The sequence below is a fragment of the Erythranthe guttata genome, chromosome 8, assembly GCF_056151865.1.
Source record: "Erythranthe guttata isolate IM_541 chromosome 8, IM_541, whole genome shotgun sequence".
NCBI lineage: Eukaryota > Viridiplantae > Streptophyta > Magnoliopsida > Lamiales > Phrymaceae > Erythranthe > Erythranthe guttata.
Genome location: NC_142540.1, coordinates 4,816,029 through 4,832,956, shown reverse-complemented (window position 1 = coordinate 4,832,956; position 16,928 = coordinate 4,816,029). Strand labels below are relative to the sequence as shown.

At 36.5% G+C, this 16,928-nt stretch overlaps 4 protein-coding genes across 4 annotated transcripts; all 4 read left to right on the top strand.

Moving 5' to 3' along the window:
• The first annotated feature begins 334 nt into the window (after positions 1-334).
• On the top strand, positions 335-4,985 carry LOC105954985 (ENTH/VHS family protein). The gene is made up of 5 exons (XM_012978674.2): positions 335-866; positions 1,917-2,669; positions 2,849-3,004; positions 3,424-4,350; positions 4,555-4,985. Exons 1-5 carry the CDS (start codon positions 660-662, stop codon positions 4,591-4,593), a joined length of 2,082 nt encoding a protein of 693 aa, XP_012834128.1. The 5' UTR covers positions 335-659; the 3' UTR covers positions 4,594-4,985.
• A 1,153-nt stretch (positions 4,986-6,138) lies between these two features.
• On the top strand, positions 6,139-8,289 carry LOC105954984 (alpha/beta-Hydrolases superfamily protein). Its single transcript, XM_012978673.2, has 4 exons — positions 6,139-6,867; positions 7,009-7,111; positions 7,616-7,806; positions 7,892-8,289. The coding sequence occupies exons 1-4, from the start codon at positions 6,263-6,265 to the stop codon at positions 8,154-8,156; spliced, it is 1,164 nt and encodes a 387-aa protein (XP_012834127.2). The 5' UTR covers positions 6,139-6,262; the 3' UTR covers positions 8,157-8,289.
• Positions 8,290-12,586: 4,297 nt separating this feature from the next.
• COAD (4-phosphopantetheine adenylyltransferase) lies at positions 12,587-14,803 on the top strand. Its single transcript, XM_088821747.1, has 6 exons — positions 12,587-12,865; positions 12,997-13,068; positions 13,582-13,641; positions 13,908-14,002; positions 14,311-14,380; positions 14,464-14,803. The coding sequence occupies exons 1-6, from the start codon at positions 12,755-12,757 to the stop codon at positions 14,566-14,568; spliced, it is 513 nt and encodes a 170-aa protein (XP_088677873.1). The 5' UTR covers positions 12,587-12,754; the 3' UTR covers positions 14,569-14,803.
• Positions 14,804-15,462: 659 nt separating this feature from the next.
• On the top strand, positions 15,463-16,894 carry SYP112 (syntaxin of plants 112). The gene is made up of 2 exons (XM_088821746.1): positions 15,463-15,696; positions 15,858-16,894. The coding sequence occupies exon 2, from the start codon at positions 15,872-15,874 to the stop codon at positions 16,757-16,759; it is 888 nt and encodes a 295-aa protein (XP_088677872.1). The 5' UTR covers positions 15,463-15,696; positions 15,858-15,871; the 3' UTR covers positions 16,760-16,894.
• Positions 16,895-16,928: the final 34 nt, after the last annotated feature.

Sequence of the window (16,928 nt, the reverse complement as noted above, 5' to 3'; positions counted from 1 at the left end):
AACATCTTATGTAGCGTGTATGTATTTTTTTAAAGACATCTTATAAAATCAGCTTATTTTTGAAAAGTAATATAATCTTTTGTAAACTTTTTACCTAACACTTTACAACAGCTTATAAGCTTTTAAAGTACAAGATGTTTTTAAGAGCTTATAAGCTTAGCCAAATAAACTCTTAATGAGAAGCACTTATCTCTTAATCACGTAGTTAGCAGTTGTCTAATGTTCTCATGAGCTGTGTGGGCCACGCGTCACGCCTCCCAACCAGCCGCCACCGTCCACTCACCGGCCACCACTATTCAACCCCGTCGAATTATTTTTACCACCATTTTTTTTTAATTATTTATTTTTTCCATTAAATGACAAAAATAAAAGAGAAAAACAAAATAATCTTCTGACATTTTTCTCCTCCGAAAAAAATAAAAACAAAAACCTCTCAGAAAAATCCCTTCCCCCATTATTCAACTTCGAGCTCGAGCAACAAATTCCACCCCCGAAATTGGGCTCATTCCATTTTCCAATTCGTTCGATCGATCCGTCAATTCTTCAATTGAGATTACTGCGTCGATTTTTTTTTTGTGATCGATTACTCGGTTAGATCAGTCGATTACTCAGCTTCGATCGATTTCCCGGAGTGAGCGAAGGGGAATTTTCCGGTAGGGATGGAGCAGAGCAGGAGGGCGGTGGAGTCGTATTGGAGGTCGAGAATGGTGGACGCCGCCACCTCCGACGAGGATAAGGTCGCTCCGGTTTACAAATTGGAAGAGATTTGCGATTTGCTGAGGTCATCGCACGTCTCCATCGTTAAGGAAGTCTCTGAATTTATCCTCAAACGCCTCGACCACAAATCGCCTATTGTTAAGCAAAAGGTCCTTCCTTTTTACTCTTTGTATTTATATTGTTTCGTTTACTTTTTACTCTTTCTCGGCTGTCTTGGTTGTTTTTGGTTGATAAAATTTGATTAGTTAGCGTGTGTAGTGAAATATTTTGTCTCCTTATAGTTCTACTGTTGATTTGGAGTAGCACATCAGTCGTCGATTCGATAATAATAATTTCTGAAGGAATATGACTGTCATGCAACAACTTTAGGTGATTAACTGGATGCATGAATTCACTTTCGTGTCATGTGTTAGGGGCTAGGGATGATTTGCAGGATTTAAATAAAGAATTCAGTTGACGGTGGGATATAAGCATGTTCTGAAAGAATTTGATTTCATGGATTAGTTTTGTCTTTATTTAACTCGCGTCTCTTGATATCATAAATTGGGAGCCACCGGAAAAAAAAAGGGTACTTCTAGTAGCACGAGTCAAATTAATTGTAGCGATTTAGGATGCTCACAAATGATGCTAGAAATACAAAATCCATTTCATCAGGGGAACTTGTGCCTGCAGCAAACGCATGTATTCTTGCCTTGAAAACCGTACATAATTAACCTAAATGAATCCCTTGATTATGCCTCTCTGGTATTCCATTCCCAGTAAAACGTTGAAGTTGTTTTCAGCCAAGTTGCTGGATTTGTGTGTTGTTTTTCCAATGAAGATGATGTAGCTGATTTTTAGGAAGCAGTTTTCTTGGATGAGTATGTCATATGATTTGCTTTCTGCATTACTTCCTGCTGCATTGTGATGTAGAACTGAGACTTGACTAGGCCGACCCAATATTATCCGGTTTTAGTCTAAGAAATATGCAAGCTTTCTTCTTGATCCAAGTTTACAAACCAGATATCATTTGACTCTCCATTTAGCTACTAATATTGCACAGCTGATGTGGATTGGGTTAGTGGCGTATTAAAAATATGTTATGCATTTACCTCTCTGGGTATCTAATTCACGTGGAAATACTCTTATATACGTCTAAATGTAAATCAGTATCTCTAAAACATAATCATTGTGTTCTTTTATTCAATTTGTTTTTGTAGGCATTAAGAGTCATCAAATATGCCGTGGGAAAGTCAGGTGCGGAGTTCAGAAGGGAGATGCAAAGGAACTCAGTTGCTGTACGTCAGTTGATCCACTACAAAGGCCAACCAGATCCTTTGAAGGGTGATGCATTAAACAAGGCTGTGCGTGAAACAGCACAGGAAACATTATCTTCTCTATTTTCATCAGAGGAGAGCAAAGCTGCACCCACAGAAAGTAGTCTTGGCAGTCGAATTCAAGGATTTGGGAATACCAACTATGAAATGCCATCAGAAGATAAAAAGTCCTTCATCAATGAGGTTGTTGACATGGGGAGTGCTACAATAAAACAGGGACTAAGTAGTTTTACACAGTCCCCATCCATGAGGAGAAATAACGACACTGGGAATTATAAAAGCCCTAATCTCCGGCGATCTTTGACGAGGGAAAGTGACTACTCTGACCGATATGAAGGGCCAGGATCTCATGATGAAACTCAGAATTCTTCTCGATTCTCGAAAAATGCTGGTTCTAAAAATTGGGATCAAACTGTCGGTGCATCTCAGGCAGAAACAAGTAGTGGAGACTCTGGTTCAACTTTCAGTCAGAAGACTCGTGAGGAGAAATTGCTTGAGACCATTGTAACATCAGGCGGTGTCCGTTTACAGCCTACTCGGGATGCTATTCATGTTTTCCTGGTGGAGGCATCAAAATTAAATGCATTATCAATAGGGCATGCCATTGAGAAAAAACTGAGATCCCCTATGTGGCAGGTTTGGTCTTTATGCCATTATTTTGTTTTTCTTTGCAATACAAGTATGATGTTTTAATTCTTAATGATGACTCCTATTATTTGCTATGTTAGTGATAGAGTTAAAAAAACAATATACAGTATATGCTGATGCCATATCATCGAATATTTTTTTTCACTTACTGTATGCTGCTTGTTTAGGTTCGCATGAAAGCCCTGTGCGTCCTAGAGGCTGTATTGAGGAAGAAAGACGATGATAATTTTTCTGTTATATCATCCTATTTTAGTGACAACAGCGATGTGGTGATCCAGTGTTCTGAATCTCCCCAAGCATCTTTGAGGGAGAAAGCAAATAAGGTAAATATGTTAGTTTCAGTTTAGATGGCTTATTATGGATAGTTAAAGAGAGAGAAGAAGTATGAGAGTGAATCAACAAGGGCTCTTAGTCTTCTTAGTGTCTTGAATTTAAAATCATCCCCAGTGGTCACTCCAAAAACTGCTGTCAGGTTAAAAGAAACAGTAACATGCAAAATGAGTGTTACTTTATTCCTGCTCAAAAAGCCTGAAGATGTTTTCAGGGTAAATGGTAAATGTTTGCCATTCCATTAATTGAGAATTTCAGGGTTCAGAACAAAGTTGGTCATATTCTATCCGATAAGAAATATTGCAAGCTATCTTATTTTGTATTGTAAAAGATGAATGCAATTTAGAGCTTGATGCAGTCTTCGTGTTAAATTATAAGTTGCAAGAAGTAATTAACGGTGGTCATTATATAGGTTTTAAGTCTTCTAGATGGCGAACAAAGTGGTGGAGGAAACAATTATGTAGCAAAATCAGCGCCGCCGCCTCAGCCTATAATGATGCCGGACTTGATAGACACTGGTGATTCAGATGATATTCTTGGAGTTCAAGATTCCAAAAAAGCAGAGTCCGAATCAAGAGCTACAAACGCCACAACTTCTAATCCTCCGCTTATTGATGACTTACTTGGGGGCAATTTTGGTATTGAGGAGAATACAAACGGTCAGAAACTTGATGATGACCCTTTTGCAGATGTCTCCTTTCACACCAGTCAAGATAAAGGCCATATTACCGATCCCTTTTCTGGTATGGCTGTTGAAAAGTCGAGTACTAAGGAAACCCATACAGCAGCTCCTAAAACTGAATCCGAACCATTTGACTTTTTCAACTCTAGTTCTGGAAATGTTGATGACTTGATGGGAAGTTTGTCAGTAAATGGGAAAGATCCATTTAAGAACGAGAACGGAAGCACTGTTGAGAAACGCTCGCAAAATGTGAATCCGTTATCCAGTGTCTACCTAGACAATAAAATTCCGAACAGCATCTTGAATAGTGAATCCGCCCCTCAAGCTACTGGGATTAATGCGTCACCCATGTTTCCTATGGGTACCATGGGATATAATATTCCACCTGGCATGATGTTTAATCCGGCATTTGCTTCTCAAGCGATGAATTATGGTGCCATGGGGAGTCTCTTTGCTCAACAGCAGTTCCTCGCTACTATGTCCAACTTTCAGCAATTTGGGAATCTGCAATCAAATCCAAATATTAATGCTGCTGCACCTACCGGAGAAAATTCGGCCTTTCCCGACATTTTTAATCCAGTTCTGGCTTCCCAACCTCCCACGTCACTGATGAATGACTCGAAGAGAGATGACACCAGAGCATTCGATTTCATCTCGGTAAGTATCGTTCCCTTCTTTCGATCTATTAGTTAGATACACAGCTTCAAATATGCTATCACTGTAACGCTCCAATTTTTTAATCTGTTGAAGAATAAACATATATCTACAAGTTGGTGGAATTCAATTTCTTTCATTTCCATTGTGTATCTTTTAAATCAAGATTTAGGAATGTAGATCTTCTCACTGTTAACCTGTTTGCAGGATCATGTGGCCGCAGCTCGTGACCCGAAGCGCGTCTGAGTTGAGAAAATATTGTTTGTTTTGAAGCTATGGAGTTGGAAGTCGAGTCAAAAAATGAACAGGTGAACATAAGATTCGAAGCGTACCTTTTGGAAGTTCTTTACATGTTTGCATTATTGTGAGGCCAAATTCAATGGATTGAGATATTATAGTTTTCCTTATTGTGCAGCTATCATTTGTTTTCCCCCCGATAATAAACCGTGTAGATTTTTTTGGTTACTTGCGTCATTTTCTCTTAATTTATTCTCTCTCGTTGTGTGTACCTTTAAATGTGGAGATACAGAAGATACATACACTTCTATCCTGGAAGAAGATCATCAGAAAGCAGGTGTTGGGAAACTATTATATCCTTTACTTGGTTAATTATAAATCAATTTTATTGCTTTTCTTTATTATGTAGTCAACTAGTTGCAAACAAATTCTTAAAATTTAAACATCTGATGCTTTTCATGTGCAAATATCTTTTATTTTTAGTTAACTAAATCTCAAGAGATATTTGTTATTTTCGTTAAATTACTCTAATAATTGATTCGGCCTTACGGAATAATTGATGTAGTGGTTTACGTTGTTCATGTGTGCACGTCTCAACTTGTGAATTCAAATTTTGGCACACTTGTTTTCCCTTGGCTGTTATACGGGGTGTGTTTTTACCGTTGATCTGCACAAACCGATGTGGGTGTGTGTGTATGAACGACAAAGGTCTCCCAGGTGATTGACACCCGGTGTAGCATAGTATAGACCAATAAGGAGGGGAGCGTACGAGTATGAACATGACCTCCTAGATTATTTGTTCAACAAGTGTACTCAAGTGAAAGTGCTTCATTTAGATAATTATTTTTCAAATAAACTTCTCAAAATTCTAATAGCAGGGAAATGGCAAGACATAATTACTTTATTATCCAATGGCCAAAATATCACTACTTTTTTACAGTAGGAAACCAACAAAATTGTAAAATTTTGTAGAAAGTTATAATCTTTCTTCATTTGACTTCTTTTGCGACATGTTTTTAGGTAAATATTTCTAGATTTGATCAAAGGTTAGCGTTTCAAGCAATATCAGAACCGGATCGAATCGGCCGGTCGGACCGGTTCGACCGTGGCCAGGCGATGAGGCGGTCCGGTCTGTCTCCTAAAACCGAAAAAAAAAATTGGGGTCAAGGAATCAAAATCTTGTTTGACCGGGTAAAACCAGTTTTAAAACTGGTGAACGGATAAAAGAACCCATTTTTTGGCCAAGAAAAACTCAGACCACAGTAGTTTGTTTTTTATGGCTGAATTTGAGCGTTCACGGGGTTAGTTGTGGTGACCGGATCCGATCATGGGTGGTCTAATAGGAGTGGTGTATTGTTAGAGAAGAAATAAGGGGAAAGACTCCGAATTTGGATATGGATTCGGATACACGGAGATCGATGCTTGATTTGTAAGAAACTATAGAAATAAAAAATCAGAAAAAAAATATAGGTAAAAATTAAGTGATGTGTAGAAAAGTGAAAAGAGCAGGTGGAAGGAAGATTTAAAAAGAAAATAGTATTTTCAAAATATTAAAATTAATAAATAAAAAAAGAATCAATAAATCCTCAATATCACGAAAAAACGGGCTCCACTCCAGATAGTAATCAGCAAACCCATTTCCGGAACATCGGATTCTACGCCGGAAATTGAATCCCCAATGGCGGCTTCCGCCCGCATTTTCAATTTCACCAACAGCCATTCCCTCCTCCTCCTCCGCAAAACCTCCCGTCTCCACGCGCCTCTCCGCAGAACCCAACACCTCCGTTCTCCATGCCGATTCTCATCACTCTCCCCTAATTCCCACAACCACTCCTCCCCTAAATTCCTCAACCCCCACTCCTTCAACTCCTTCCCAGTTTTCCGATCAGCCGATTTCTCCGTCCCGGCCAATTACTTCGATCGCCTTTTCTTCGGCTCGGCGGAGAAGAACCCCTTCCACTGGAATTTCGCCCCCCCGGGACAGTGCGCCGACGATCGGAAAAACGGAATCGCCGCCGGCGCCGAGGTTGCGGTGGTGATGCTGGGGTGGCTGGGTACGCAGCCCAAGCACCTGAGGAAGTACATCCAGCTGTACAACAACAAGGGCATCCACGCCGTTACTTTCGTGGCTTCTGTGAGGGATGTGCTGTCCTTCGATTTGGGGAAGAAGCTCGAGGAGAGGATTCACAAATTGGCGCGTGAGCTTGCATCGTGGCTGTCGGATGACACCGGCCGCGATCGAGTACTGATTTTCCACACCTTCAGCAATACCGGTTGGCTAGCGTACGCTATCTTTCGATTTCGTTTTTATTTATCATCTTCTATATGGGGTTTTTCGTTGATTTTTTCTATTCATGTACATTGGAGTATGCGTTTTTCGTTTGTCGTAATCTGTAGACTATTTCGTTTTTTTGTTTTGGGCAGGTATGGTGCAATTCTTGATAATTTGAAAGACAGACACGATTTGTTGGAGAAGATTAAAGGATGCGTCGTTGACTCGGGAGGAGACCCCAATTTAGATCCTAAGGTTTGCGTTTAATTTATTCGGGATTGTAAAGTGGCTTATTTATTCAATAAACCGTGATTGTATTTGCGTTAACTGTTTGATCAAAGATGATATGCAGTTTATAGAAAATATTTGGTTCTTGTACAAGTATCTTACGTCGAGCACCTTTGATTTCGGTGTGTTTTGCGTGTTTTGATGATAAGTAGTATTACTCGTTTTAGCATCGTGGAGAGCAAATATAATTAGCTTTTGGGTGTTTATTTCCATGTTCCGTTTCCTTCTTCTTCGGCTACTTTTGGATCTTGGGCACTAATGCAAATCACTAAAAAAATGGCTTCGTTTTCTTAGCTTCGAAAGAAATGCAGTGAAACTTCATTAAAACGTCTATACGCAGAGTTATTTATGCATTAATACACATGTTTCGTTTGTTTTTTCATGTTAGGCAACTCCACCAGAAAAAGTACTTTTAAGTTGTTAAAATTACTTTGTATGCATTCTCACACGACACCTTTCGACTTCTTTCAGGTATGGGCTGCAGGATTCACCACAGCCTTACTAAAGAAAAGCAGCTCCGCCACTTACCCTTCGACTCGATTACAAATTGTCAACAATGGATCGAAAATCGAAGAAAAGGAACCGTTTTTAATCGAATCTTTTCTCTTATTTGCATTCGAAAAACTCTTCTCCTATCTCCTCAACTTGCCCAACATAAACCCGTAAGTATTCAATCGAAAATCTCCATCGAATTTCTGTTATATTTCCAATCGAAGTAGCAGTTTTAAATATCTTCTCGTCTAACAGGAGATTGACAAGGGTTATTTCTGGGCTTTCGAAGAATCAGCCTCAATGCCCTCAGCTTTATCTGTATAGCGCAGGCGACAAAGTCATTCCGTTTCGAGCGGTGGAGCTCTTTATCGAGGAACAGAGGAAGATCGGGAAACGTGTTTCCTCTTTTAATTTCGGATCTTCGCCTCACGTTGACCATTATCGGACTTTTCCTGATTTGTATGCTTCTCAGATTGACTATTTCTTGAAGGATTGTTTGTCCATGGTAGGGAAATTATAGATACATTTTTATTTTTATTTGGACATTTGATATATACTTCAATTCTTGTCTTATACAGCTGATATAATTTTAAATTTTAACAGAAGTATTTCCTTCTGTAGCTATTTATTAAAATATTTTGTTTAAATAATAATTTATTATAATATTTATGGTCAACTACAATTTCAATTTCACGTGGTCCAATCCAATATATTAAAAATGCATTCTTAATTTTATTATCAAATCAAAGGTTATACTACACTTGATAAAACAAAAAGATTCTATCAATAGTATTTATTTATTGGTCGTGGATAATTATTTATGAGTTAAATTATAAATCAAAATTTTATATGCTTAACAACTTGGACACTTGATTTATATAACAATTTATGTAGCATGGAAATTTCAATTTTTTTAATTTATTCGCATTTCGGATACGTTTTGTGTCCGATACAAGAGTTAAGAATATATGGTAGACATTTTATGAGCCATTTTGCAATTTCTGAAAAAATAGAAACATATCTGAATAACAAGTTTTCAAACAATTGTGTTGCATCCCTAGCTCATTACCTAAATTGCAAATTAATAGTTGATAATAATATTTATTTTGAATATATATTTTTATGACAATATATAAAAATAAATTATATATAAATCAAAACTTATATTTGTATGTATAACATAGTTATAAATATACCTCTAGACTATTGATATTTATACATTTCACCCAAATTCCGGTATCCCTTTTTAGCATGTTTGTTATGTGTCGGTGCTACATAGTACAATAGTCAATATCTACCAACTCGTGGATAAATAAAATTACATGATTTATCAACAAATAAATCAAAATAAATACTTTATTTTATTTCAGAATATCATACTATATATAGGGCTGAGCATTTGGGATCGGGATTCGGGATCCCGTCCCGTCCCGATCGGAATTTACTATTTGGGACTAAAACTTCGGGAATTCGGGATTACGGGATTCGGGATTGGGATTAGGAACAAATACGGGATCGGTATTAGGGAATTGGTTCAATCCCGATCGGGATATTTTAATCCCGAATTAGGAAAAAAAGAAAAAAAAAAACTAATAAAAAAAATACACACACACACACACACACACATATATATATATATATATATATATATATATATATATATATATATATATATATATATATATATATATATATATATATATATATATATAGTGTCAAGGAGATGAGAAATACAATATAAAATATATTGTTTCAACTTATTTTTAAATTTATAAAATTTTATTTGTTCCAAGTTTTGTGGTAAAAATAAATAAGACAAGAACAATAGTATGTATATAATATAGGGTCTATTAGATATAACCCCCTTAAACATTCAAAAAATAGGGGTAGACCCAAATTTAAATTTGCCATTTTGATAAAAACCCAAACTTTTCTTAATTACATAATTACCCTCAATCAAATCCCACAAATCCCGTTACTTTACCTTTTGAAATAATATCAAATCCCTTCCTATTTTCCCGTTAAACCCACTATCAAATAAACTGCAAAACCTCCCACAACCACATCCCGGAACGGCCGATTGAACGCGGAAGATATCTGCACTGCCGTGAAACGACGACTACGTGCTCTCCGAGCAAGCCGCCATAGGTACGTCTTCGCCGCTCGTTGCATCGCTATCGTCCATCGTTTTGTTGATATGTTTTGGCTAAATCGACTATCACGTTTGTGTAATTGCAGATCTGTTATAATCGCATACCGAATTCGAGCACTAAATCAGTGATATTGCAACAATTGATGGGCAGGACATCCACCAGAAGTGATATCGTCGTTGGCCGCCGTCGCCGTCGCCGTCACTGCTCCAATCTAGGGTTACTCAAATCTAGGATTACTCAAATCTAGGGTTTTGATAATTCTTCGGCCCATAGTTGATTAACGAGATGCATAGTCGAATTACATCTGTATTAAAATACTATCTCATATCATTTAATAGACTATCCCACTGGTATAATTTTACTATGGATCTCGTTAATCGACTATGGGCCGAAGAATTATCAAAACCCTAGATTTGAGAAGTGACGGCGGCAGATTTGTGTTTTAAAATTAATAGACTATCTCATATCTTTTAATAGACTATCCCATGTATCTAATTCGACTATGGGTTTAGTTAATTGACTATTGGAAAAATAATAATATATATAGAAACTGAATAATATGTTTGTTTGAAATACGAATCAATTAGGGTAATTTTCCTTATTATATGAAAACGATTAGGGTAAATGATAATATATATGAAAAAATAATAATATATATGGAAACTGAATAATATGTTTGTTTGAAATACTAATCAATTAGGTTAATTTTCCTTATATCATGTAATAGACTATCTTATTGATCTAATTCGACTATGGATCTCGTTAATCGACTATGGATCCCGTATTATTCAACCACGTAGTATATTAATAATTTCAATATAGTACATTAATCTGCTATGGTAGTATATTACGGTTATAGTACTGACATGAAATTGTGTTACAAACAATATACCACTGAAATGACAAGAACATTGAGAACAACACCAACGTAAAGTATTCCAACATAACCAATAAAATAGTACATTAATAATCTCATAATTTTAATCTAGGGTTTTGATAAAATACATAAAACACATCACAACACAATCAAACCAGTATGTCGAGTTAAAAAACTCTAGTACATTAATAATCTCATAATAGTATAATAAAATGATAATGGTAGTATCATACGGTATTCATAATAGTATACTACTGTATTACAACTGTTTAACACTTAACCGAAGTTACCGAGCCATTACATCGTAAACACTTCTTTATAGCAACCAACCCTCCAAACCTCAACAAAATCCGTACGAAATTCGCCATCGAAAAAACCTAAAATCATGAAACAAAATAAAAAATGCAGAATACTAAAAAATGATTAAATAGACTGCAGATACATTTGAATGATAATACATTAATATCATCAAAAATAAACTTAAAATGCAAAATCCATACGCTAAATTAAAAAAGACTACGAACTATATTTTAATGTACTACCCAGCACACTTAAATCGGCTGTTATAAACAAATAAACCAACTATCGATCGGGATCAAAAACATGAACTTGACCACAGCGGACAATGCCTTCCAGCCTATATGCCATGCTTATATCCCCCCATCGAGTTGTGGCAACATTGAAATAACAAATGCAACCAATGAGCTGCGAGTAAACCCATTCGAACACCTCTTTTATAGCAACCAAACCACCAAATCTCAACAAAATCCGTACAAAATTCGCCATCGAAAATACCTTGAATCATGATACGACATTAAAAATGCAGAATACTAAAAAATATATTAATATGATCAACAATAAACTCAAAATGCAAAATCCATACGCTAAATTAAAATAGACTACGAAATATATTTTAATGTACTACCCATCACCCTAAAATCTGCTGTTATACACAAATAAATCAACTATCGAACGGGATCTAACTCATGAACTCAACCACAGCGGGCAGTTATTTCAATTATTGCATAAACCAACTACGATGTTCATATAAAACAACTCTGGTCCGATATACGTGAACCATCATCTTCTAACTCTATCAATCCTCTTCCAAACAAACATCATCGGCAAAAAAAAAACGATATATATATGACGGAATAATTTTGTTAAAAAACGTTCTACTTAATAGAATCAAGTATCAACACAACTCTTAAAATTTTCTAACCACCGTACACGACAATCATGGACATTGAGCGAAAAAAAAAAAAACGAATAACGCATTCATACCCGCTTAACAACGTCCAACAACAAACGCTCAAAAATCGATCATATTTTCACGACGGTGCAGAAATCTTCAAAGACGATAAAACCCGCTGGAACGATGAAGAGAATCTTCAAAAAATATTGTCACGATTTGATATAACGGCCAATGATCTCACGTAAATTTATTCCGTGATTTTAGGCAACGTATCAGCAAATCTCAAATCACGTATTAAAGGAAATAAATGCCGTTTAATAATAAGACAGGGGTATTAAAGGGAAATTATATAATATATTTTGCCAAGTTGGCAAAATTGGGTGTATCTCAAAAAGGGGAAAAAAAATTGGATCTACCTCATTAGAAAATATGAACAAGGGGGTTTTCCCTAATAAACCCTATAATATATTCAAGTTGGTTTAGTATATAAAATAATACTAATGGAAAAAAGATGCAATATTTCTTAGTTTTTAGGCAAAATATGGGATTTCCCGATCCCAATCCCGATTCCCGAAATATTTAGGGATACCGATATAACCGGGATTTAATAGTTTGGGACGGGATTGAGATTTAAAATTTCTATCCCGAAAATCCCGAATTCCCGAAATCCCGTCCCGAACTCACCCCTAACTATATAAATTGAATAAGTCAGATTAACATAGTCCACATTCAATGTACTTGAAATGCTTTCATTTCAAACAAAGAGTTCAAAATTTTGATTTGCGAACCCCAAAAATCCACCCAATCAAAATCCTCCTCAATTACCCCAATTTAATTTTTCCTACTTCTCACTTTCCAGTCAACCAAAAACTCCATCGGAGTAAGCCAAAACAATGGCGATTCTGGATGATTATTCAACTCTATCGCCTCCCAATTCGTACTCCGCGGTGGTTCTCGGCGGCACCTTCGATCGCTTGCACGACGGCCATCGCCAATTCCTCAAGGTCTGTCTCTATTATGTATGCCCACACACACACACACACACACACACACACACACACACACATACATACATATATTTATCAGCGAAGATCTTAGGATTATGATTATTATCATTTTTTTGGATTTTCCGTAGGCTGCGGCGGTGTTGGCGAGGGATCGAATCGTGGTTGGTGTCTGCGATGGCCCTATGCTCACCAACAAAAAGGTAAAATCATTAATTAATTAATTTTTTTTTTTTAAATGCCCAATGGTTGTTGTGCTAACTTTCTCCTGTTAAAAGAACCACCAAATTCTATAGGTGGTTGGAATTTGATTGGAGTGTTTTGAAGGTAATAATTCACAAATTATTGTTGCTAAAAATCGAAATGTGCGGTTTGGTAGGGACTGATGTTAGCAGTGCTAATTGACTTACTGTGTTGTGACTACGGAATTAAAGATACAATATATCGGCAGCAATCTCAGTGTTCGTTTGTAAGTATTAAGATTTTAAAACCAAATTGACATCCGTGAAAAAATCTGAATTAGAGGCGCTAATCGTTCACAGTAGATGTTAGTACTTTGACGTCCAAGACAATATATGAATTTAAGGTAGAATTATAGAGACGCGGGTCCTATTATGTCGTTTCTTGTACGATAAACATTCTCGTGATCTCATTTTATTATTCTTTCATTTTGTAGCAAATTGAAAGATTGTGACGTGTTGAACGTTTTCTTGCAGTATTCTTATCTGATAGAGACGATTGAAGAAAGAACGAAAAATGTTAAAGATTACATTAAGGTGCTTTTTTTTTCACGTTCGAATAGGATGCTTCTATATCTTTTTTTTTCCTTTTTTTTTGAGGAATTAAGTATCAAGTTTTCTATTTTGTTAACGTACAATTTTGATAGATGCAATGTAAACCGACGATGATTGTTGATGGTTCTCAAAGGCCGTCAAACGCACCACCTCAATCTTCCTTTATCTTGAAACTGCTGATTTTCATTTTTAATTTATATTGCCGTGAAGATAACTATTATTTTCTTTCGTGCAATCATTCTTTCCAGTCTGTAAAGTCGGAGCTCGTTGTGCAAGTAGAACCGATTGTGGATCCGTATGGCCCCTCAATTGTTGACGATAATTTGGAGGCTATTGTTGTCAGGTCTGTAACTTAATATTTTCTTTGATTAATATCGGGTCTGGCAACTCCTTATCTTGTGATTACTTCGTATTTTTTTTTTTCGTTCGATGTTCTTTGATTTCGGAGGTTAGAAGGTGATGCATTCATTGATTAATTAATTTCGCAGTTCTGTATTCTGTGCAATATCTATGCGTTAATTATATTCGTACAAATATGCTACCGATACAGTTGTATACGAAGTGAAAAATCGACAATCTGACAAAAAATTGTCCATTATAATCTTTTGAATGTTATGCAATAGCTAATAACTCGAGGTGCTTGTCTGACAGTAAGGAAACCTATCCCGGAGGATTATCCGTTAACAAGAAGAGGGGCGAAAGAGGTCTTTCACAACTAAAGGTTTCGATGCTATTCAATCTGCACGAAAGTACGTTATTTTCCTAACTTGCTATAAAATAATTAATTTTTTGAAAATTTTGCAGATTGAAGTTGTTGACTTAGTCCCCGAAGAATCCACTGGCGATAAATTGAGTTCTACGGCGTTACGGAGAATTGAAGCTGAGAAGCACAGCAAGTCTAATGCTTGAAGGTTTCCAAATATAGTACCTACTATATGCAATACTTTTCATGGGGTCATTGGATTTTCATTTTTCATTTAAAAATAATAATAATAATTATTATTATTATTTAGATGTGTAGATGTAGTCATAATTCCCACCTTATTGATATGTTTCATAGCAACATATTGTTATGTATTTATCTTGTATCCAATTTTTCATTGGAAAATGTATTTCCACATAGTAATATTCTTAGTTAAACTCATTTTCTTCATCTTTCTTCGACTTTTTTTTTTTTTTTTCGTGTTGTATGATTGAACGGACGAAGACGATTTTTTAAATGTAGATTAACTGGAAAATGAAAATGAATTATCTGAGTCTTTGAATTTCTTAATTATTAGAGTCAAAAAACCACTTTTATCTAGCTATATTTCAAAATCGCAGGCTACTCAATCTAACTCTCGTATAATGGCTCGCAAATCATATGAAAGACTTCAACCACAGTAAACTAACCATGTGTGATAAGCTCCACCTAGCGACCAATGTCAAGGGAATTTGAACCCGGGTCAATTGACACAAATTCACTTATTCCAAGTTATTCAAATCGTTTCTCCTTCTCTACTTGACAATTTATAATAAGATTCGAAATTTATCAAATTAAACAAATAAATTAATAAGTAATAATTCTTTCTTAATTGCACTTTGATTAATCAAAATGCTGCTACAAGCAATTATTTCTATTGCCATCGAGAAAAGAAAAGGAAAAAAAAAAAAAAATCAGCGGGGCAAATCTGCAAATATAATAACTTGTAAAACGGCGTCGTAGTAACTAACCGAACTTAGCGGGATTTGACAATTGAACAACGGCTACGTAAAAACAAATTTCAAATATTTAAAAGTAAAAAAAACTGAACGATCGCAAAAAGCAGCAGTTCGTTCTTCTCTGCTCTCTCAATTCCTCCCAAATAAATCTCTGTTTTCGTTTCTCTCACTACTCTCTTCCTTTTAATACCATTCACTGCAACCGTTTCCTCTCCATTTTCTCTCTCTACAATCACACACACACCACACACAAATACACACACAATACACATAGTAATAAAAGTGTCAAATAATACGAAGAGAAGAGAGATTCATCATCACCACTGCATCTTCAAGGTTTGATAATAAAACCCTGTTTTTTTTTTTTTTTTTTTTGAGTTATCATATACTTTTTTCGAATCTTTATTTACATTATTACTGTAAACCCTTGATTTATATATTTGAGTTTCCTATAATTTTTTTTATTTTTATTTTGAATTTTGTTTTTGATTTTGCAGATAGTGCACACAAGATGAATGATCTAATGACAAACTCGTTTCAAAGTTACGTGGAGTTGAAGAAACAAGCCCACATCGATCTCGAACACGAGAGGGACTTAGAGTTAGGGCAGCACCAAACGGACGACGAAGAAAATCTCTCCCACTTCTTCCAAGAAGTCGAAACAATCAAGAACGAGATGCAAGACATCGCTAACCTTCTACTCGATCTCAAAACCCTAAACGACGAGACGAAATCCACTTACCGGGCCAAAATCCTCCGCGGCCTACGGGACCGAATGGACTCCGACATGGTCACCGTCTTAAGAAAGGCCAAAACGGTCAAATCCCATCTCGAAGCCCTAGACAAATCCAACGTGGCGAACCGGAAAATATTCGCACAAGGCAGCGCCGTCGATCGAACGAGGGTTTCGACCACAAACGGGCTGAGGTCCAAGCTCAAGGACCTCATGAACGGATTCCAAGCGTTGAGGGAGAAGATTATGTCGGATTACAAAGAGGGATTAAAGAGGCGGTACTTCAACGCGACGGGGGAGTACCCGAGCGAGGAGGTGATGGAGAAAATGGTGACGGGAAACGGGAGCGTGAGCGTGTTCGAGGAGAAAACGGAGGGCAATTTGGAGAATAAGGAGAGGCACGAGGCGGTGATGGATATATGGAGGAGTTTGAATAAGCTTCATCAGGTGTTTCTTGATATGGCTGTCATTGTCGACGCGCAGGGGGAGCAGATTGACGACATCGAGAGAAACGTTGCTGTCGCGGGTAGCTTTATCAGCGGCGGAACGAATAGTTTGTTCTACGCGAAGAAGATGAAGAAGGATGGTAAGAAGTGGATTTGTTGGGTTTTGGCTGTGGGGTTTGTTGTGTTGTTGGTTTGCTTGGTTGCTATGTTCACAAATTGAAGAGAATATTCTCTGTTATTTTTCTTCGTTTTTTTTTTTCGGGTTTTTTTTTTTTTAAATAGGGAGTTGGTTGTAAATTCTCGTTTTAGTAATATTTTCGTTTGAGTTTATAAGATTTTTTCGGTTTTTCGAGTATGTATCTGTGCAGATTGCTGATTTAGTTATTTGT